Source organism: Cupressus sempervirens, chromosome 1, assembly GCF_028749045.1.
Source record: "Cupressus sempervirens isolate cs-2001-9-10 chromosome 1, ASM2874904v1, whole genome shotgun sequence".
NCBI lineage: Eukaryota > Viridiplantae > Streptophyta > Pinopsida > Cupressales > Cupressaceae > Cupressus > Cupressus sempervirens.
Window position 1 is genome coordinate 528,579,977 of NC_143118.1, and position 24,976 is coordinate 528,604,952.

General features: G+C 35.5%; 1 protein-coding gene across 1 annotated transcript in view; it reads right to left on the bottom strand.

Annotated features, from left to right (window-relative positions):
* The window catches only part of AUG6 (HAUS augmin-like complex subunit), a 114,511-nt gene extending 112,959 nt beyond the window's left edge, over nucleotides 1-1,552 (bottom strand). The window contains exon 1 of the mRNA XM_089829739.1: nucleotides 1,095-1,552. Coding sequence (XP_089685865.1) covers nucleotides 1,095-1,352 — 258 coding nt within the window. The 5' untranslated portion in view covers nucleotides 1,353-1,552. The remainder of the gene's footprint in view (nucleotides 1-1,094) is intronic.
* Between the last annotated feature and the right edge of the window lie 23,424 nt (nucleotides 1,553-24,976).

The window sequence follows — 24,976 nt, forward strand, 5'->3', positions numbered from 1 at the left end:
ATACCCAAAGAAAATGAAACAAACCAAAAGGAAAATGCTTAATTTGAATAAAAGGTTCAAAAACTGGCATTCCTCACATTCAAATACATTGAATGAGTAATTGACGCAATTAAAATATTTAAAAGACCATTATAACTCCTTATCCCAAACAACAGCATGCAAAAACTGCTGTTACACCTACTCCTGTTATACATTAACTCATTTTTTTATGCCAAAGTTTCAATAAATATTTTGATTACAATTAGTAATCATGTTTGATACGATATCATGTATGTAATCATTACTTGTTAACCACTCGTGGGCGTTACACACCACCAACAACCAGCCATAACTGTGGTTTACACCCCTCAGTGTACTAAGTAATATCGTAAATATTTTAATTTATAGATCATTCTGCCTTGCGATAGATCATTCTGCCTTGCGAACCGGTAAAATTTGCCGAGTATACCAACTGTCTCTCATGCAATAATTTGAGGAATTGAAAAGCTAACCAAAACAATCAATTGATCCAGAAACACTCTCGGTTTATAGATAATAAAAGAAAAAATATATCAGAGGATACGAAAAGGTTCGCATAACCTCCAAACCTACATCAAAATGGCATCGCACCAGCCAAATGGAGGATAACAACGACATTTGAACGTAATATAAGAGTTACAACAGAAGGAGCCTGCCCAAGTGCAGTACAAATGCAGCAATTCAAATTTCTGGAATTGGCATAGACAAGACACTTAACAGCATCCACAGTCTACCAATTCCAAGGGGCGGACTATGAAACTAATACCCTTTGAGCCAGTGAGACACTGAGCTCAAATGATTACCGCTTTCTACGGAGTAAATCTTCAATAGCAAAGGCCTTGTTTGTTATTTGGACATTCAAAACCACAAACATTAAACATCGAGCCGGCAATTTACAGGTTGCGGAAGCATCCTTCAGCAGGGTCTAGAAACCAGATCCTAGCCTACCCAAGATCAGTGCCCCAAAGATCACAACTAATTGCAAAAAGAATCGCCCCGAGAAAACCCAACCTTGGAATTCACAAAAACAACATGAAATGTATCAAGGTTAGAGCAGAAGTCAGGGGCAGAATTACCTTGGGAGATTGCAAGGGACCTCGGAGCGCGCAGAGCAGGAAATGGAGTAAATTCTCCCCAACACGGGGGTTGGAATGCCTGAACAATCCCACTTTGGGCACTCCTCCCCCTGCTCCTACAACAGAGGGATCCCACCCCAGAAGCAAACAATTTGTGTACATTGCCGCTTCCATTTCGAATTCTCGTTCTCTTTCTCTGTCCCGCTCCTTCTCCTTGTCCTTGTCCTTCTCTTTCTCCTTCTCCTTGGGCGTTTCCATTTCGATTTCCGCCGGATCCCTTCGCCTCTGCCCCTGGAGGAGGTTTCCTGACTACTCTGAAAGGACTTTGCCCCCGGCCGGCTTCAAATCAACATCTCTTTCAGCCCGATGGCACAGTGAGAGTGAGGTTTGAACGAGTATATCCTTCAATTTCCCTGACATACAGAAATTCCACTTAAAATCTACCGCCCGAGGTGGAGAAATGATGGTAGACATGGGACAGGACGTCATATCTTTTTCTAATTTTGAATTTGACGAATAATAGTGGAATGGGCGAAACATACAAATCACTCTCAACTTTTTGTTGCATTTATCTGCATTCAAGACCAAGCAAGGTTGTCTACGCCCCAAACTAACACCAACGTAATTGTCTAGTTCTACCATCGAAAAAACCCATCATCGATAGTCCTCCCCAAACTCTTGTTTGTTAGAGCTAAACCCCTATATTATTTTATTTTATTTTAATAAATACAACATTATCATTCAATGCATGTAAGTGATGTATTTAGTAGTGAAGTATTGGACCTTCTCAAGAGATCTTAGTACTATTCTAACTCAAGCACGCTTAATCATGAAGTTTCCTCCAATGTTAAGTTTATTTAGCTCGTTATTCAATTAAATTGTTAGTATGCCCCCCCAAACTCGTATATCTTTAAACTGCGACTCTATTAAATAGTTAATGTGTATAAGTTAATAGAATATTTAATTAATCTTTGGCTAAAGGTAGGAAGGAATAGAATTCACCTCCTACCTACCCTTGCCTACTTACACACGGAAGCCACCAATAGGAGATGCCACAAGAATTTATATAAAGAGAACAATGCATATTGATGAGACAATCTTCATTCAACATGTCAAGCATAAGGCCTACCTGGTTGCAACCATATACATTCAAATTACAATTAGCGAGCTTAAGAGCTTGGACATACAAAGCCAAATCCTAGTATTTTCCTCTATCTAACTTCATTGTCCTTCTCATAATCCTAGATCTCTACTTTATAGCCAGCAAGAGCACAAGTCTATCTATCAAGCAATTTATTACAAATTATAGGTCCTGCCCCAAAAGAGAATTCAAGGACCTTTCAAACAAGCAAATGAACTTATGTGGGGACAGAGATAGGTCCACACATGATCCAAGAAGAGGTTCTCAAGTGCATGAAATGTTATGATGTCAATTGAAACTTCGTTGAAGCCAAACCTACATGTTACTCAAGTTGACAAAAAATAGCATGCCTCAAACAAAGAAAAGGATAACTCCCACAAATGGTGGAATTAAATTCTATGAGCTTAGGCAAAGGATCCATAATAGGTCTATGTTAAGGAGCTAACTACGCAGTTGCACCTAATGTGACATGAGAGCTATTGAGAGGGAGCACTATTTGGCCATGAGATGTTTGCATACAATGACACCAAACCCAAGTTTATAAAGATTTTAGAAGAAACTAATATGAACTATATATATATAAGGAAAAACAAACAAGAACAAAGAGAGGAAATCTTTTTGGTTGATGCAAGATTGTCAAAGTACCCAAGATGCTCTAGCATCAGACACCTATAGTAAATAAATAATTGATGTCCACATTAGGAAGTCCTTATGCTCTGAGAAGTATCATAAAGATCCATCTCGACTTGTGTGATCCAAGAATTGCCTTTAACAAGTTTAGTCTACCACTAAACCATGTATTCTTTGTAATCCTTCCCTATGGTACCTTTACTTATTTTGGTATCCAAAATCTTATCAATTTCTTATGTCTTCTTCTTAGGATAATCAGGGTTATAAATTGTCTCTTCATCTTATTCATGATATTCAAAGATGCCTGAAATATTAAACACATGTAAAATATACATATCCTCAGGCAATTCAACCTCATAAGCATTATGTCATGTTTCTTCAATATTCTACAAGGTTCAAACTTCTTCATCTTTAGCTTACTGTATGTATCAGTTGGAAATATGTTCTTCTTCAAATGTACCATTACCTCATCTCCAACTTTAAAATTCTTATGTCTACTCTTCTTATCTGTCATGTCTTTATATCCATGCTTATTGTCATGTAGATTACTTTCACCTCTTCATGACAATTCTTCATAAAGTTTGCAAATCCTTCGACTTTAGCATTGTTCTTTACTTTCATTCTAATTTCCTCAATTCACTAGTTCCTCCAAGACTCATGTCATTTACAATCTCAAAAGGAGTTTTCTGTGTACTTATATTCACACAATTATTTTATACAAACTCAACTTGTGCCAAAATTAAATCCCAATTACAAAGTCTATCTCTAATCAAACATCTCAAAAGGTTACCCAAACTTTTGTTCACAACTTCAATTTATGGATGAAATGTAGAACTAAACTTAAGATCAATATTCAGCTTCTTCCAAAGTGTCCTCCAAAAATAACTAGTTAATTTAGTATCTCTATCGAAAACAATAGTCTTAGGCAATTCATGAAGTCTCGCAATCTCTCTAAAAAATAAGTCTGCTATGTGTAGTGCATCTGATGTCTTTTTACAACGTATGAAATGTATCATTTTAGAAAATATGTCAACCACTACAAAATTATAATCATTACCTCTCTAAGTTCTAGTTAATCCCAAAACCAAATCCATACTGATATCTTCCCAAGGTTGGCAAGGAATAGGCAAAGGTGTGTATAAACCAACATTCTAACTACTTCCTTTAGCAACTTGACATATTATTCAACTCCTTACCATCTTACGAACATTCTTATATATCTATAGCCAAAAGTATCTTTTTTAAATCATCTTTATTGTCTTATCAATTCCAAAATGTCCTGCATGTACACCACGATGTTTATCTTTAATGATATTCTCCCTCATAGATCGTCTAGGTATACATGATTAAATTCCTTCAAACAACATGTCTTATTAAATGAAATAATCAACCCACTTATGTTGTTCATCAACTACAAGGTTCTTACAAGCTTTCCAAGGTTCCACAAAATCAGGGTCAATTTCATACAAGTTCTTAAAATCTCATCCAAGCACTTCAACTCTCATCTTTGTTGACAAACTCCTTATGCTCAATGCATCTATTTCCTTATTAGACTGTCCACTCTTATGTTTCAATACAAAAGAAAAAAATTGTGTACTCAACCTACTTCATATGTTTATGATTCAACTTATTCTGACTTCCCAACTACTGCAAGGCTTTATGATCAGTGTATAACACAAACTCTCTAGGCATCAAATAATGTCTCCATTTCTTCAAAAGCTTGAGCAATTGCATAAAATTCTAGATCATGGACTGAATATTTTCTTTTGACATCTTCAATTCCTCACTATAGAAAGCTACAGGCATACCTTCTTGACTCAAAATAGTGTCAGTGACATTACCACTAGCATCACAATCAACTTGGAAAACTTTGTCAAAATCAAGCAAAGCAAGAATAGGTAATTTTTTGACCCTTTTTGTCAATGTTTCAAAGCTTCTATTTGCTCCATGTGTCGACTTGAAAATTTTTTATCAGCTTTCATAGTTTTTGTCATAGCATTACAAATTGAACTGAAATTTTTGATAAACCATCTGTAAAAACTTGTCAATCCATGAAATGATTTAACTTCTCCAACATAAGCCAATCAAGAATAGTTTTTACCTTTTCAGGATCCATCTTCAAACTATCAACAAATATCACAAAACCAAGATACAAAAGCTCCTCCTTCATAAAAGAATATTTCTTCAAATTTATCAACAACTTGTCCTCTTTCAGCCTCTGCAAAACTTGACTAATATGCTCAAGGTGTTCTTATTTAGTCTTATTATAGATTAGTATATAATCAAGGTATACAATTAGAAACTTACCCAATAATTTCTTTAGAACTTCATTCATCAACCTCATAAAAGTACTAGGTTCATTAGTTAAACCAAAGGGCATAACCAACCACTCATACAAACCTCCATTTTAGCCCCCCTCCTCTCCTTTTATTCCCTTGTCGCCATCATTGAAATCTGATCAGAGATATCTATTCATGGCATCAAGATTGCATAGCATGTCAGGCATGTGGCTAAAACTTAACTAAAACCCTAGTTATCCCCTTCAATGATATAATTTTGTATTGCCTTTTATAAGGGTTGGATTACCCATGCGTCACTTAAGTTTGGTCCCCTTGTTAGGTTCATTCACTTTAAGTGTTGACTCCACGTCCTATTTATTTAAATCAATTACGTGTCTACCTTTATATTTTCCTTGAGTCCATTTTTCAGTGGGACCCGATGGTGGTGACGTAGCGGCGAATAGGTGTCAACATTTTGGAAGGTCTTGATAAATTAAAGGAAGAAATTTCTAAAAGGTTCGCGATCAATCATGACCATTGATCAAATGTAGATCAATGCTTGTCATATTCTTGCTCTGAAGTTGCACGAAGGATAGCCAAAGCGAGAAAGTGAGCATTCGACATGTGGACGTAGTGGGACTAGACTCAAGTGTGGGTTACAAAAAAGAATGTGTCAAAACAAGTTGACAATGTGGCATGTTCTATTTGGTCAAGGGTGTTGATAGGTATCAAGATTCTGGAAGGTCTTGATGGATCAAAGGAAGAAATGTCTCAAAGGCTTGTGATCAATCATGACAGTTGATTAGATGCAAATTAATGCTTGTCATATTCTCACATTCTAAAGTTTCACAAAGGATAGCCAAAGCGAGAAAGCGAGCATTCAACACGTGGACGTAGTGGGACCAGATTTAGGTGTGGACCACAAAAAGGAACGTGTTAAAACAAGTTGATAGTGTGGCATGTTCAAGTTGGTCGAGGGTGTTAACTATGACAAAAGAACTTTAGTTATATAGGAACTGCCAGATCTTGTTAGATCAATGGCTGTCATATTCTCACTTTTCAAAGATGCGTGAACAATAGCCAAAGTGAGAAAGTGACGAGATGACACATGTCCTATTTGCCAAAAAGGTAAAGGTAGGAGATTGTATGATCATAGACAATGTCAAGCTCAAGATATGTTAAGTTGTAAAGGTGCAAAAGATAGCAGCAATTAAGTCAAATGCTCATCGTAGCATTGCATGGAATTAAGGCTAACCTAAGATTAGAGTAATGAAGTATCGAAATGCTTTGATTGCATCTTCATAGGGTTAAAATTAAGGTTAAGACTTGAGGTTGTGAGGCTACGAACAAAGAGAAATTTAGTTTAATGGGCTAAGTGCAACATTGCAAGGTTTCATCTGTAGTTAAGGTCTTTGGTTGTGAAGCTATGAAGAGAGGTGGTGGTTAGTCATAACTGTGTTCATAACATCGCATGATTCAGACAAGCTTTGTGTCTAGCGTTGTGAAGAGGTTTAAAAAAGGTCTTCGCAACATCACAGTTGATGGAAATGCTAGGTTCTAAACTACTATGAAGATGTGAAAAAGTCAGTTTGATGGTCATCACAAGATTGCATGGGTTAGTGAAATGAAGTGAAGGACAACTACGAAGCAATGATGAAGCTTAGAATGAAGAGGTCATAGTTTTGCAAGTCATGCAGTCAATGAAGAAATAGGGCTATGAAATATCAAAAAAGTGTATCATCACAGGCTTGACATGACTGTTAGAAAAAATAGGATGATCTAGAATGCTTCAAAGCTATAAGGCCACGTGGAGAGATTAACTGTTGAATTCAATTGACTCGATGACACAATTGACCTGGCATTGTTGTAAACAATATCAAAGTGGCTCATTGATGGCAAACAAATCCTTTGATCACTTGCAACCATCTTTTGGTGTTCTCGACATCTAATAAATGCAAATATCATTCTACCGCTGCCATGGTTATCCATCTACTAGTTAGAGCAATTAAGGTCATCATTTTTGCCTCTTTAGGGCCTGAGTTTGCACATAAAAATTAGGTTTTCTACATATGGACGGGCATCTGATCAAATCGTGCTCGGATCGATAGTTATTGCTCTTCTACAACTTGAACTCTGTGGTTGAGTTTAAGGTTTTAGCGAGATTTTTGAGTTCTGCCTGAACTCTATAAAAGGCAGTTGTAAATATGTTTTAAGTGTTCATCTCTGTTCAGTTATGTTTACTTGCAGCAACCTTGTGCTCTACAATTGTATTCCTTGCCTTCCATTAATGAAATAGATGGTTTCTTACCTCTTCTTGCAATTCATTATTCTGTGCATGTATCTTGCCTCTCCTTAAATGTTTCTTTTTTGTTTCCCTTGATTCTACATGTTGTGTTTCATCTACTGATAAGGGTTGTATTGTGAAGATTTCTTCCTTTCAATGTTTTTATTATTTTCTAACCTTCATGTGATTCTTTGGGAGTAGAATAGAGTTAGGACCTATGTATTTTGCCTTTTTATTGATGTATTGTACATATAAGGGCAGAGTTGTAACCATTTCAATTAGGTGCATCACCCCTTTCCCTTTGAGCAATTTACTTCCTTGCATCTCCTTCTCTCTTTCCCCCTCAAGCAGTAGTTAGGTGCATCCTAATTGCAAGGAAGTTGACCTTCTCTAGAGACTCAATCTCGTAATTCAAGTAACACAACTTGGAGATTGTTTCCATGTTTCACAAGGTTGCCTAAGGTGCAAACTTTTGTAACAAAAATAGCCACTTTTCAAATCAATCTGCATAAACTATCTTACTCCACTCAATCTATCCATAGTCTCATCCATCCTAGGTAAAGGAAACTTATACTTCATTGTTATCTTGTTTATAGCTCTAGAATCGATGCACATTCTCCATTTTCCATTCTTTTTAGGCTATTACAAAAGGTATTGCACAAGGACTCAAACTTTCTCTGATTAAACCTTTCTCAAGCAATTCTTGCACTTATTTATTCGATTCTTCATTCTCTACATGTGTAAGTCTATGTGGTGTTTTATTAGGAAAACTAGCTCTAGGTATCAAATCCATACAATGACTTATACTTGTCACAAGAGGTAATCCATTAAGAACATTATTAGAAATAATATCTACAAATTCAACCAATAAATATCTAACCTCAAGTTCTTCAAGTTCACCTTGTTTCTCAGTCTTTATAGGAATCAAAGAAAATAAAACATTATGTTTCTTCATATCTTTCACAAACTTATTTTCCTCAACCAAATGAACTCTTATAGAAGAATAATGACTTTCCTTATATTTCTCAACCAAAGGCAAATATACTCATTTCTTTCTATTAGCCCAAATAGTATACTAATTTAATCTACCATCATGCAAAGCTTTCTTATCATATTGCCAAGGTCTTCCCCAAAGTACGTGATAACAATCCATAAGGATGATATCACACAAAACTTTATCAAATTAATTCCTAACTTTGAATTTCACATGGCTTGTTCACTTACCATCAATTTGTGCTCATCCTAATCCAAACAATGTGATAAGGGTTAGGGTGCTCCAATCATGCAAATTCAACTTAGTTACCAATTCTTCAAATGCCAAATTTTCCAAATTGTCATTGTCAATAATTACCTTACAACATTTATCCTTAATCTTGCATCTAGTCTTAAAAAGACTTTTCCTTAAAATAGGTTCAACGTTCACTTTAGTGGCAAATATTTGCCAATTGGTGAATTTCGCTCATCAACCAATGTCAATTTGGAATATTTTTTTTCCACGTATCTGGTATGATGCATTGCCCCAAGTTTATAAAAAATGTGTCTCACCCCAAGGCCCACTGCCATAGGATTTATGCTATCGGATCTCCTTTCGACATGAAATAGCCAATAAAAAAAATGCACATGACAAATTAATGTGTAAGATAATAGAATATTTAATTAATCTTTGACTCAAGGTAGGAGGTGATATAATTCACCTCCCAACCACCCTCACCTAGATTTATACATGGAAGCCACCAATAGGAGATGCCACAGGAAATTATAGAGAGAAAAATGTAGATCTGATGAGACAATCTTCATTGAACATGTCAAGCATAAAGCCTACCTGGTTACAACCATATACATTCAAATTACAATCAGCGAGCTTAAGATCTCGGGCATACAAAGTCAAATCCTAGTATCTCCTTGTATCTAAATTTATTGTGCTTTTCCTAATCCTAGATATCTACTTTTATAGACAACAAGACCATAAGTCTTCCTATCAAGCAATTTATTATAAATGTTAGGTCATATCCCAAAGGTTAATTCAATGACCTTTCAAACAAGAAAATGAACTTTAGCAGGGACAAAGATAGGTCTACACATGATCCAAAAAGAGGTTATCAAGTGCGTGAAATGTCATGATGTCAAATGAAATTTTGTTGAAGCCAAACTTGCATGTTACTCAAGCTGACATAAAACAACAAGCCTCAAACAAAGAGAAGGATAACTCTCGCAAATGATGGAATTAAATTCTATGATCTTAGGCAAAGGATCCAGAATAGGTCCACTTTAGGGAGCTAACTACATGGAAAGAGAAAACAGGAACAACAATGACCATTCTCCAAATAACAAACAAGAACAAAGAAAGGAAATCTTTTTGGTTGATGCAAGATTATCAAAGTACCCAAGATGCTCTGGCATCAAATACCTAGGGTAAATAAATAACTGATGTCCATATCGAGAAGTCTTGATGCTTTGAGAAGTATCATAAAAATGAAACTCAACTTACGTGATCCAAGAACTGTCTTTAACAAGTTTATTCTGCCACTGAACTAAGTATTCTTTGTAATCCTTTCCTCTGGTGCTTTTAGTTATTCTAGTATCCAAAATCTTAACAATTTCTTATGTCTTCTTCTTAGGATAATTAAGCTTATAAATTGTCTCTTCATTTGATTCATGACATTCAAAGATGCGAGAAATATTAAACACATGTGAAATATCCATATCCTCGAGCAATTCAACCTCAAAAGCATTACCACTGTCATGTTTCTTCAAGATTCTACAAGGTCCAAACTTATTCATCTTTTGCTTAATGCATGTACCAATTGGAAATATGTTCTTCTTCAAATATACCATGACCTCATCTCCAACTTTAAAAGTCTTATGTCCTCTCTTCTTATCTGTTATGTCTTTATATCCATGATTATTGCCATGCAGATTACTTTTCACCTCTTCATGCCAATTCTTCATAAAGTTCACAAATTCTTCACCTTCAACATTGTTCTTTACTTTAGCATCCAATTTCCTCAATTCAATAGTTCCTCTAGGACTCATGCCATTTACAATCTCAAAAGAATTTTTCTCAGTGCTTCTATTCACAGAATTGTTATATGCAAACTTAGCTTGTTCCAGAATCAAACCACAATTAGAAAGTCTATCTCTAATCAAACATCTCAAAAGGTTGTCCAAACTTTTGATCATAACTTCAATTTATCCAACAGTTTGTGGATGAAATGTAGAATGAAACTTAAGATCAATATTTGGCTTCTTCCAAAGTGTCCTCCAAAAATAACTATATCTTTATCAAGAATAATAGTCTTAGGCAATCCATGAAGTCTCACAATCTCTCTAAAAAATAAGTCGGCTATGTGTAGTGTATTTGATGTCCTCTTGTTAGAATATATAGTCCATCAATATAACTTTGGGGGGGGGGGGGGAGTGTGGTGAGGTGTGAATTAGTTATCAAACTATAATCACAATTATCAACCTTAATCAAACTTAACCATTTGAGCAATATAACCAAAAAACACAACAAGATGCTCATGCATAATAACACCAGATATGTTAACTACGGGAATCATTGATTAGAGGGAAAACCTCGGTGGGGATGATACCCACAAGATGATGTACTAATATAGATATTCCTTGTTTGAGGATGGACCCTGTTAGGAGTCTATAACAACAGTTAGTACATATCAGCCCCTACTAGGAGACTTTAAATCCCTATTAGGAGATTCCAACCCTGTTAGGAGTTGTGAAAGGCAAATAGACCCATTATCCAAACAACTTCAAGGGCAAGACCAATGAACCCATTGTCCAAATAATTTGTATTATTCCTTGTAGAATAATAGAAATGAATTATACTCCCTTCTTCTTTCTCTATCATGTCAACCGAACTTCTACTCCTTCTGATCTTGTAACAAGATCACAAATCTTGCATCCAATAATCCCTTGGATCTCTTACTTGCATTCACCAGACACTCTGATCCTTTTTGCACTTTGCATATAACATATACACAATTCACATTTACAAAGATAATTTCTTGAGTCGACCTTGAGGCTTTCCCAATTAATTATAATAAGATAATTAATTCATAATTACAATAGCATTGTTGGCTCACAGTATATACAAAACTTCACACATGCAATACTAGGGCTTGCACACTCGCTGACATCATCATAAGACTATCCTTTGTCACTACCCAAATGCACATCACTAGATTATGTCTCTATTAGAAGATATAATAGGATCATCAGAAACTACTTTCCATGCAGTCTGTCTTTGTACTACTCTTTGCAAATCACTCATAACTTTCGTACATCTTTGACTTAGATTTTGTGCATTTAACCTCATCATTAGGACACAATGTATAATATGTACTTAGCCATGGTGGTCGGTCAACAAATTACCTTAGTAACAAAGGATTGGACATCCTTATACATTGACTTTATGACTAAACATAATCATGTATTCTCCTAAGAACAACATACTGACTTCATTTTATTTATGAACTTGGGAGTGTAAGCTTGAGAGGGTAGCTGCAAAGTATATGCTTCGATTCCTCTTTAAGTCATTACAACTAAAACAAAAAAAAGAATGCTAAAAGAACTAGGCAAGGAATTGAAACAACATTCTGCCTTAAAGCTTAAGGTAATGCCACAAATAGTAAATATGCTCATGCACCTATGCTGCAGGAACAGTTTAATGATTCTGTTATCAATGGCTGTAGGAACAACATATTTTCACTTTGCAAAGAAAATGAACAAAGAAATAAAATTTATTCTAACAAAGTAGTTCAGTCACCAAGTGGGCCCTCTTGGATGAGTGAATAGAAAAATGATCAAGTCCGAAGGTGGAAACTTGAACTCTGTATTCTATTCAATCATACTAAGAGGTTACATCTGAAAGTAAGATTACACACTACTGAATAGAACAATCTATTCTATCTTTCTTTTGGTCAAAACTAAGAAAAATCTCCTTTCAAGGTCACATCGTAAATTATTTAAAGGGAAGCTACAATAACTTCCTACTTCTATGATCACTCCATCATCAAGGATTAATTATAGATCATAAAGTTCACAACAAAAATATCATTAACTACGTTTTAATTCCTCCAGGAATATAGCAGGTTGAGGAAGTTGTATTTGTGCGTTGCCATAATAGAAATCACACCATATTCTTCTTGTTGCGATGATTCATCAATCCAATCAGCGTTGACTTGGTTTTGAAATGTTGACTTGGACATGCATGGAAAATACCTACGAAACATTAAATGCAACAACTTCTACATGCATACATATTCATTTCATCATCAATGTTAGACAGGATATAATGTTCAAATTATCACTCTTGCAAATCCTACGGCAACAAGAAGAAACCTACCCAAACATAGCATGGATGAGAAGATATTTATTAGCATGTAATATTCCTTCATTAAACCATAGAAATCCATAGATTCAAGAAAACACAACATATATGAACAATCTATACTTTAATCTTCATATCTTAACATATAGATAATATATTCATAAAAACATAAGTTCTTTTGTTTAAACCATAGAGTCATTAAATGTTTCTTGCAAGATAATTTCCTAAAAACAAGATAAAAGGTTCCCAAAATAGTGGCCTTTTAGAGGCTCGTCATTCCCCCCAACTGATCTGTTGCTAGTCTCCAACAATCATGAAGTTCCAGATTCGAGCTTGCACTCTCTAGTCAGTAGGTGTCTTTTCACCTGGCTCATTATTCACATAATCAAAGTAACCATAATTTGTCCTGAGCCTCTTCCGGTGCCTAACTTCAGCAGTCATGTCATGGTCTTCTACATTGGCATTTGTTGCTAGTAGTGGTTATAGGAGAACTGGGGGATGATACCTTAATGGTAACCAATGTTTACAATGATTTCTCCACAAGTCAATATACCAAGGAATCCAAATTGTAGCAAGAGTCAAATTTTGTGGAGAGTGGGGCTCTCTTAGTTTTAGATCATGCCTCATTCTAACCCATCGTTGCCTTGAGGTGACGATTTTTGTCTCAACATTCTAAGATAAGTGTTGTTCCCAATCTGAAAAGGCTTGTTCTCTGACTGCACTCACCTAAGTCGTATAGGATTGCCTAAAATAGAGATCCAATCCAGATATGCTCGTCTGGATTGTTGAATTTCTAGTCTCATAAACAAAGGTGTTGTCATCTCATTCTCCTTGTAGGGTGCAACTTGATGTTCTCCATTCATTTCATTTTATATCTATGACATTGTTGCCCTTAGCTGCACATCCCCTACATACAGGATGGGATTCCATTCAGTGTCATTGGGCACTGCCAGATTGTGAAGATATAATTCACATACCAAATTTTTCAAAGCCATAGGAACAAATCAAAATGCATCATAAAACTCATGTGGGGTAGAGATAGAGGGGTTAAGTCCTTCCACAATCTTAGTCAGATTATAATTTGCAAATTGTTCTTTAAGAAACAAAGTATATACGGGCGATGGCGACCTACATTCCCTTAATTCAGGAATCAATCTTGTAATCTGCTCAATTCTTCTCTTCAAAACTTCATTCTGATCTAAACTTTGTTTCAACTAGCAATTCTGCTCATCAATAACATGGTTTAATTTTTCCTTTTGTAGTTTCTATTGAGCTCTTTCCCATAACAATTGTTGAAACCAATTAATTCTTGTAGACAAAGGTGTAGACAAGTCTGGTGGGGGCAATGACTTGTGACTAAGGAGGTCTATCCATTTAGGTACCAAATGGTGGGTCTTGTTGACACTCTTCAACATGGAGCACTCTTTTTTTCTTATGACAATAATTGTTTCCTCCTTTCCTTACCCTTCTTGATCTAGTTTTTCTAATACTTGTTTAACAATTTCAGGTCTAAATTATGGATTATCTTCTGAAGGGAGTTCTGCAAAATTTTCACTAACATCTTGCATAGCAGGATTTTCTTCAAATTCTTCAGACATTTTAATCTCACTAGATTCCTTATCTCTATTGATAAACACATAATCAACACTACACTTAGTTTTCAGTTGTATATTCTGGGTTTTGCTCTAAGTTTCACTAGCTTCAATTTGTTGTAAATTCTCCTCTTGAGAGGACTCCTTTTCACTTCAAGACATTTCAAGGGTAACTATGGGAACAAAGGTTTCTAGAACCTTGCCCTTGGAGATTCTTGCACTTCACCTCATGGCTGGTATTGACAAGCATGGAGGAGTCTTTCGTTTCCTCCTGTTTACAAGTGTTTCCACTACAAACACTTTAGGAGGTTTTTCTAGATTTTCATCCTCTTGAGAGTGTAAGGGTTCTTTAAGGTTACTCTCCTCATCCGCTTGTTGTAGCCTTTCTGCTTCAAGTTTCAAATTTTTACCTTTGTCTTTCTCAGTAGAAGACCTTTTCTTAACAAATGATGGGACTTCAAGAGCACTAGCAACTTCTACATTTTTTCTTTTCTCTTTGTTAACAATGGAGGGTTCAACCTTGTAAATCCTTTCTTAGTTGGTATAAGAGTAGAGGGAGAGGCTTTAGGAGAATTTTTAGCTCTGGGAACAATTTTACAGAAACTCGTGGGTGTTCTTTCCCTTCATCCTACACTTTGGCCTCTACTGTCGACCAACCTAGGCTCTAGTTCTTTTAACTACAAGAACTCCTCCCATGACCCAATTGCTTGCTTATTTAATTCTCTTTCAATAATTAATTTTATTAAACAATGGTAAGAAATAGATTGGTCCTTTCCTAACTGCACTAGAGAAGCTTGCTTCTTAATAATGTTAAACAGGAAATTTGGAATGTTTACCTATCTGTACTCATGCCATAGGTGAGCCAATATTTTGAAGTGTATTGCATGCAAGTATTTGCAGTGTCCGTCACACCTGAAATACCAAATGATAAACTTAGTAGGTTGAATAAACTCCATTTCCAAGGATAGCCTGAAAGTACCTTGTTTCTTATCAATGTCTAATAGTGGGTCCTAGTGTATACTAAATTTTTCCCTAGTTGTCTTCAGGTCAAACTCTTTCTCCCATTTTTTGCCTTCCTAGGGAAACCCATTAACCTTTGCTATCACTACCTCTGAGAACTCAATTCTCATACCTTTAACTACTACAACACCATCCCTTAAGGTGGTCATGAATTAAAGAGCTACCTCTTCATCAAATTTGTTTGAACTAACACAATAATCCAACCATCCTCTTCTTCTAAATATTTAACAGCTGACTACATCTCTCAAAAGAACTTGATGATCAATAGGCTCATTCCTCTGTATACCTCCACCCATGGTTAATTACATCTAAATTACAGAAAAACCCTGATGTTTCAAAGCTTAGTAGATCAAGGTTTACAACATTGGCCCTGGTTCTTCAAAAGAATGACATGTACTTGGAGAGTTTAATGCATCATATCTCATAATATCCTTCTTGCACTTAGTTTCATAATTTTCGCTCATGTATAGGTTTGTCACCCAAACACGTTGTAAACCATCATTAAAAGTTAAGTGACTATTTTTAATGTCTTTAATTGCATAATCACGCAATCATAGAAGGACATGTCACCAACATGTGATATTAAATATGCACTTAATTCCAGTCATCTCAATGCACTTTGAAGGTATATGAGATTTGATTTTTTTTTTAAACATTTGAATATTTCCCTCCCTCCAACTAAATGAAGGCATGGGTCCCACCAGGCCAGGATAGGCAAGAGTGAACAATTATAAACAATACCAAATCGCAAAAAAACATGAATAAAATAGAATAAAATGCATGCAAAGTTATGTGGGAGGTACTTGACAACTACTGCAGGAAAGATGTTCTATAAAGATCATTGAAATTGACAAAGTGATAGAATGGAATGGTAAGATGGAAGAGAGAGAAGGTGGAATGGAATTGATGCAAAGAAGGTACTTTAAAAAAGAAAGTGTTTATTATGAATGTCTTGATCGGAGTCAAGAAGCATCAGGAGTCAAGGTAGGAGACCTAGACTTAGTGGCTACAGGAGCAACAACATCCTCATTGTGTTGGAGTTGCTGCAAGAACTCTTCACGACTAATTGGTTTATGATAAAGCTTGAGACGATGCCCATTGATTAGTAGTTTGAAATGAACAAGATCAATGGTAGATAACTTAACTACATTGTTTAGAAATATGACAACAATCTCATAGGGTCCTAACCAACGTGTTTGGAACTTTCCTAGATTATGTTGGTACTCTGAGTCATAAAGGAGTTCCCAATCTCCTACAACAAATGCTTTCTATTTAATAAACTTGTCATGTCATTGTTTTCTTTGGTATTGAATGAGCTCAATATTGTTCAATGTTGATTTCCTCCATTCATTTAAACTCATAATTCAGTCTTGTTGGGAAATATTGAGTTCTATCTTGAGCTCCAAGATAGTCTTCAATGTTTATATTCAAATTCTATAGTCATTACTGTTGACTTACCATAAACAAATTCAAAGGGAGTAAAACTAGTTGTGGACTTCCAGGTGGTTCTATACGCCTAGAGAGCTTCAGGAAGGCGTATGGCCCAATCTTTCCTATGAAGTGCTATAGTGTTTCTGAGAATAGATTCAAGCTCCCTATTAGCAACTTCTACTTGACCATTACCCTTAAGGATGATAGGGTGATGATTTACCATGTTTGGTAGTATACTCTTTCATAAGGGCAGTTATCAAATGTGACGTAAATTGAGTCCCTTGATCAGATGCCAATTGCTTAGGAATGCCAAAGTGTGTAAATATGGATTCATACAATAACTTTGCCACATTGACATCCCTTGGGTGTTTCATGGGTTTAGCCTCTGCTCATTTGTTTACGTAGTCAGTGCACACTAGAATGTAGGATTTTCCTTGGGAGGTAGGTTCGATGGGTCCTACAAAGTCAATCCTCCATTTTTAAAGGGTGTAACAACTACTTAAGGCTGCAAGGGCATTTTATAAGATTTAGTGGGTCTTCCCATTTGTTGGTACTTGTCACATTTCTTTGTATAGTTGGTTGGGTCCTTGTGCAAGCTTGGCCAATAATACCCAGTTGTCAAGATTTTGAAGGTTGTTCTTTTGGCTACAAAGTGACCTCTATAGGGCTCATCATGATAGGCCTTCAAGACATCATATGTTTCATCTTCTCTTAGACATCTATGCATGACTTGATCAGGTCCAACATAGAACATAAATCCAGCAATCCATGAATAGTTAAAGCTCTTCTCTGCTAGTAACTTCCTTGCTTGGGCAAAGAAGTATATTGGCATTTTTCCTATGGTGAGGTAGTTAGCAATATCTACATACCATGGGGTTTTGTGCGGCCAACCGAAAGAGGTGCTCATTTAGAAAACTATCATCAATGGCTATAGGATCATCAAGGACATGTAACCGAGAGAGAAAGTCGGCTACCAAATTAGCCTTACTAGGTTTATCAACTATGGTGATGTCAAGTTCTTGCATGAGCAATAACCATCGAGCCAATCTTCCTAAAATTGTAGGTTCTGTTCACCAAATATTTTATAGCAAAATGATCAGTGTGAACAAATATCTCATATCCAGTAATGTAATGCCTGAACTTATTAAGGGCACATATGACTACAAGTAATTCCTTTTTTACTGACTACATAATTAAATTTTGTACATTGCAAATTTTACTGATGAAATAAATGACATGTTCAACAGAGTCTACCTTCTTTCCTAGCACAACACCGATAACATAGTCTGAGGCATCTGTATGAATGTGAAAAGGCAAGCCCCAATTAGGTCCTCTCAAAATAGGTGTTGTGATAAGAACTTCCCTAAGCTGTAGGAAGGATGTTGCACAGTCAGAGTCCCAAACAAATTCTGAATCCTTTTTTAGCAGATTGTGGAGAGGTGCTGCAAGTTGACTGAAGTTTTTAATAAATCTTCTCTAATATCCAACATGTCCCAAAAAACTACGTACATCCTTCTACTTCTTTGGCATAGGTAAGGTACTAATGACTTGAATCTTTGTTGGGTCTACTTGGATGCCTTTAGATGAAATGAAATGGCCTAGGGCTACCCCTTCCTACATCATCATAAAACATTTCTCACTATTTAAGGAAAGGTTATAGTCCTGACATCGTTTAAGTACCATTTCTAAATTTTCTTTTACTTCTTCAAAAGTAGCACCACAAACAATAAAATCATCCATATAGATCTCCATATAGTTAGCAAAAATATCTAATAATATACTAATGACAACTTGTTGAAATGTGGCCAGGGCATTGCACAAGCCAAAAGGTAAGACTGAGTAGGCAAACATTCCCCATGGGCAGGTGAAGGTTGGTTTTCTTGATCTTCTGGGGCTATTTGAATCTGATTGTAATCACTGAAACCATCTAGAAAAGAAAAATACTTTTTACCAGCTAGGTTATCAAGGACTTGGTCTATAAATGGCAATGGAAAATGGTCCTTCTTATGGCTAAATTGAGCTCCCTATAATGTACACAAACTCACCATTTTCCTCCCTTTTTAAGTACCATTATCAAGGGTGAGACCCATTGACTATCAGAGATGGGGTATATAAAACCAACACTTAATTGTTTTTGTAATTCATTCTTAACAATATGTTTTAAGATAGGGTTAACTCTCCTCTAAGGCTGTCAGACAGGTTTGAAGTTAGGGATGATGTAAATCTTGTGAGTGCAGAGCATAGGATCCAAACCTTTCATGTCCATTAGTCCCAAGCAAATGTGCTTTGATTCTCCTATAGTAACTGCAACATAACTTCTTGTTGGGAGGGTGATAAAGCATTATTTACATTCAACTCCTTGCCTAGACTAGTTTCCATTTTAATAACAATTTCAATTTGTGGGCATCAGTTGTATAGTCATAACTTCTACATAGTATGTCAAACTCAAAGAGAAAGGTTTCAAGGTCTTCAGTAATCAAGTCATAAAACTTGGGGAGTGCAGCAGCAGGTATGTTCTTCAAATTTTGGTTACCTTGCTGAGGAGGAATAGGAAAAGGGAATGTTGGTTGAGGCTGAGCCATTCCTAGAGGAGGTACTATTAATGGTGCTTGATAGATGACAAGAGCAAGTGGATTATCTTGGTATTCAGGTTCAACAAAGAGATCATTTAGATGCAAGGATTCATTAGAGGATGAGGATATTCATTCTTGATCAATAGCAAATGGATTTTCAAAAGGTTTTTCTTCATTCTCACTGTGAGGCTTTTCAGGTTTTGGATGAAAAATGTTTTTATGATTATTATGAGGAAGAAATCTCCCAAAGGGGTCTCTTCTTCTATGCATGCAAAATAATGCAAAATCTAATCTAACATAATGACTTCAAGGTTGAATTAGATTGACGCCTTCCCCGGCAATGATGCCAAAAATGGTCGGTCAGCTAATTACCCTACTAACAAAGGATTGGACATCCTTCTACATTGACTCTATGACTAAACAGAATCATGTATTTTCATAAGAACAACATACCAACTTCATTTTATTTGTCAAATCGGGTGTGTAAGCTTGAGAGGGTGGTTGCAAAGTATATGCTCTGATTCCTCTTTAAGTCATTACAACTAAAACAAAAAAGGAATGCTAAAAGAACTAAGCTAGGAATTGAAACAAAATTCTACCTTAAAGCTTAAGGTAATGCTACAAATAATAAATCTACTTATGCACCTATGCAGTAGGAATAGTTTAATGATTTTGTTATCAATGGTTTTAGGAACAAAAAATTTCTACTTTGCAAAAAAAAATGAACAAAGAAATAAAATATATTTTAACAAAGTAGTTCACACACCAAGTGGGGCCCCTTGGATGAGTGAACAAAAAAATGATCAAGTCTGAAGGTGGAAACTTGAACTATGTATTCTATTCATTCATAATAAGAGGTTACATCTGAAAGTAAGATTGCACACTACTAAATAGAACAATCTTATTCCATCTTTCTTTCGGTCAAAACTAGGAAAAAACCCCTTTCAAGGTTACAATGGAAATTATTCAAAGGAAAGCTACTACAACTTCCTACTTCTATGACCACTCCATCATCGATGATTAAATATAGATCATAAAGTTCACAACGAAAATATCATTAACTGCATTTTAATTCCTCCAAAAATATAGCAGGTTGAGGAAGTTGTATTCGTGCACTACCATAACAAAAATCACACCATATTCTTCTTGTTGCGATGATTCATCAATCTAGTCGGCATTGACTTAGTGTTGAAATGATGACTTCGACATGTGATGAGGCCAAATATTGCCTTTATTTCATGATAGTTTTAAAACACTTTGTTGATACTCTGTTTCATTTTTGTCAAAACATTTGTGGACCTATATTTATTGAAACCTATGGGTAGATACTATGCCATCTTTTGCTAGTATTATATATATTATGTAGTATTTCATATAATTATTAAAATGTGTGTTCTTATATTTGAATTTAATTTGAAAATGCTTATTTTCAAACATGTCTCTGTATTATAACTTAATTGTTAGCAATAAGGCTGAAAGATGATTGGAAGAATTCAAAGATGAGCGCCAATAACATTCAAGGAGAAAAGAATGTTGAGGTGTAGCCATGGTGGAGGAAATTCATAATAGTTCCAAAGGACACGACAACAAGTATGGAGGAGCTATCAAGACTTACTACATTCTCTGCATTTATTCCTATGGCAAGCGGATGTTTAGACTTCATTATTCCCACCTTAAGTCGTTATCTCTTCTTCCCACCTTGAGTTGTTATTTTCCTTCTTTCTCTCCTGCAAATTTATAGCTAGGTTATTTACTTTTCTATTATGGGAATAAGTGTCAATATCCTATATACAGGAATCAGACCAAGCATGTTAGTTGAGTTAGAAGAAAGAGTTTATGAGAACAAACTATTAACTTTTACAGTGAGTTGTGTTTTTACAGTTCTTTGTGTTATGTAATGAATTTCTAAAATGTAATAAAATAAGTTATTGTCTTCTATCTTATGTTAGAAGTTTAGTTGAAGCCAACCAAGGGGGCCCACTTGGAAGGTGGATTAGATTAGGTTAGTATAGATTTATTTCCAAGCATTCTTAGTATTGTAAGTAGAAGTTGTAAGTTCCTTCCTGTAGCATCGCACTTCATGAATGTTCCTGCAACATATGTGAGAACAGTTATAGTGGATGAATTGAGTTGGAATATTTGTTAGCCTTTCATTGTATTTCTAGTATTCATAGAGTTAAGTGTCTTAGTTTCCTACAACAATAGTGTAAGTTCTTTTCCTTGCATTTTACTTTCCTGCAACATAAGCTTAGTGACTCATTAAGAGACCTAGTGCACATACTGTGGTGACCATTTCAAGTATATGTCCCTGGGTTGACAAGATTAAAAGCACCTCATAGTGGGAAAAATAGTCCTTAGTTTGAATATATTATTCCTATGCATGGCCTAAAGCATGACTATGATACACCTATTGTGAGGCAGACCAACATGCGTGACAAACACCTACAAAACATTAAACACAACAACTTCTACATGCATACATATTCATTTCATCATCAATGTTAGAAAGGGTATAATGTTCAAATTATCACTCTTACAAATCCTATGGATGTAGGAAGAAACCTACCCAAACATAGCATGGATAAGAAGATATTTATTAACATGTAATATTCCTTCATTAAACCATAGAAATCCATAGATTCAAGAAAACACAAAATATCTAAACAATCTATACTTCAATCTTCATGTCTTGACATATAGATAATATATTCATAAGTTCTTTTGCTTAAACCATAGAGTCATTAAATATTTCTCGTAAGATAATTGCTTAGAAACAAGATAAAAGGTTCCCAAAATAATGGCCTTTTAGAGGCTCATCACGTAGTTCACTTGTACATAAAAACTATGTTCGTACAAGTATGATCTCTATTTTCTATTCTACTACTCTTCACAAACTTACTACTATGTCGACATAAATGACAAACAAAGTCATGAATGAAGCATGTAAATACTCTCTAATGCTTAGGATACTCCACCAAAGGAATACCATTAGCATTCATGCTAACAATCTTCCCCTTTGTCATTGGTGACAACATAGATGAAAAACATCTAAGTTCCACGAATACCAAATAGTACTCTACTTGTTGTTGTTGAACTCATATTTTCAAATCCTCTTCATCAAACAAATTTAAAAACCTCTGAAACACTGCTTGTTCTATATATCTACCCCATAGATATATTCATGAATCTTTCTAAATCTCCCTAATAAAGATGTGCAACTATCTCTCTCCCATTCAACTAGAGGATGTTTTTCATGCACTCTTCTGCCCCATTAACATCAATGATAGAGACCTTATTATATCAATTGCTACTCAAAGATTTTAACTAGCTCAAGCGTCCAAAGACACTATTCAATACCAAATACCAAGAGTCCTCAATGACTCTTCTCATCACAGATACTCCCCCATATAAGAAGTATCAACATTCAGTCCAGTCAAACAATAGTGCTCTATACCATTAGATTGATGCAATCTCTGCATTATCTACTTTAAGCTAGGTAGGGGCATAACCCCAAGCATATGTCTCAAGTACTCAAATGTATCTTTAGGTAAGGGCTTCTTAAAGATATCTGCAATCTAGTCTTTAGCACTCACATACTCTAATCTAATCTCATTTTCTACAACTTTCTCTCTCAAAACATGATACTTAATAGATATATGCTTAGTATTAAAATGCAATACAAGATTATTAGACATACTCACCGTACTTTTGTTGTCATAGTATATGATAACAGGTTCTAAAAATTCTATACTAATGTCTTTTATTATCTTCTTCATCCACATCACTTGATTACAATTATTTGTTGCTGCCACAAACTCTGCCTCAGTTGTACTCTGTGAGATACCATCTTGTTTCTTGCTTATCCAAGAAATCAATCTTCCTCCAAGAAAGAACCACTGGTGCTCATGTTGTCATCCATACTGCCTACCCAATCCGCATCAATATATGCACATAGAGTGAAATCACTCGATCTATCATACCATATTCCATAATTAGATGTCCCCTTCAACTATATGAATATCCTCTTTATTGTGGCATAGTGATACTCCTTAGGATCAGCTCGAAATCTAGCTACAATCCCAACTACATCTGCTATATCTAGTTTGGTATAAGTTAGATATTGCAAACCTCCAATCATGGATATGTCCTTCTTCTCAATTGCAGGTGTCTTATCTTTGCTAGATAACTTATGACCAATTATTGTTGGTGTACCAACAATCGTACAACTTTCCAAGTCAATTTTCTTCAATAAATCTTTCAAATACTTAGCATGTGAAATGAAAATGCCATCACTATTTTGTACAATCTGCAAACCTAGGAAAAACTTCATTTCTCCTATTGTGCTCATCTCAAGCTCATTCTTCGTTTCTTTGGAAAACTTATCAGTTGCTTCATCATTATCTCCAAATATTATGTCATCAAAAAATATTACTATTATTAACAAACCATTCTCTATTTATCTCAAATACAAATGACTATTTGTTGTACCCTTAGCAAATCCAAGTTTTGCCAAATAGTCATCCAACTTTGTATACTAGGTTCTAGGTGCTTACTTTAGACCATATAGAGCTTTCTTTAGTTTGCATACCATGTCTTTTTCTTCTGTTAGGGGGAAACCTTCAGGCTTCTCGATGTATACCTCTTCTTCAAGTTCTCCATTCAGGAAGGTTGATTTTACATCCATCTAATACACTTTGAATTTCTCGTTTACTGCATAAGCCAAGAACATTCTTACTGCTTCCATTTGTGCAATAGGGGCATAAATCTTTTCATAGTCTATTCCTTCCTATTATGAATATCCTTTGCACACAAGTCTAGCCTTTACAACTTCACCTTGCTCATTCATCTCATTTCTGAATACACATTTGGTTCCAATAACATTCTTGTCCTAAGGTATTGGAACTAATTCCCATGTTTCATTCTTCATAATCTAGTCTAACTCTTCCTTCATTGCTTGAATCCAATGATCATCTTTAAAGTCTTCATCTACACTCTTAGGTTTAACTTGAGAAATCAAACATATCTCTTCATTAGCTCTATTTCTCATCATCACTCCTCTCTCTTTGCTTCCAATTATTTTCTCTAAAGGGTGATTCCTTGTCAGATTCTTGTTAGAAGTAGGAGTTCCTAACTCAACTCTTATCTCTTCTCTTGGTCAACTGTTCAAGGTCAACCATGAAGAAAGGTCGAGGACCTCATTCCACAGTCACTAAAGGAATCAGTCAAGGCATTTTAGAGCTCGATATATCTAACCTATTGTTAGATTTCAAACAAGACATCATCAACAATGTTGCTACACATCTTGACACAATGACTGCAAAGAAGAAGTATGCAGAAGATGAGCTACAACTAGCCAAATATTGCCTTCATTGCCGGAAGCAAAAGAAGGATTGCCAATGTAAACTGGTTGCAAGCATGGAGAACCAACATCTTCCAACTGGGTACATCAAGATAGATGGAGATGATGAGCAAGTATTCTTTGTTGCTCAATTCTGACCATGGGCCCAACGTCAAGGTATGCCTCAGGACCCTTTGCAAAATTCAAATTCATACGGTAATCAATGACAAAACCATAATCCCCAAGG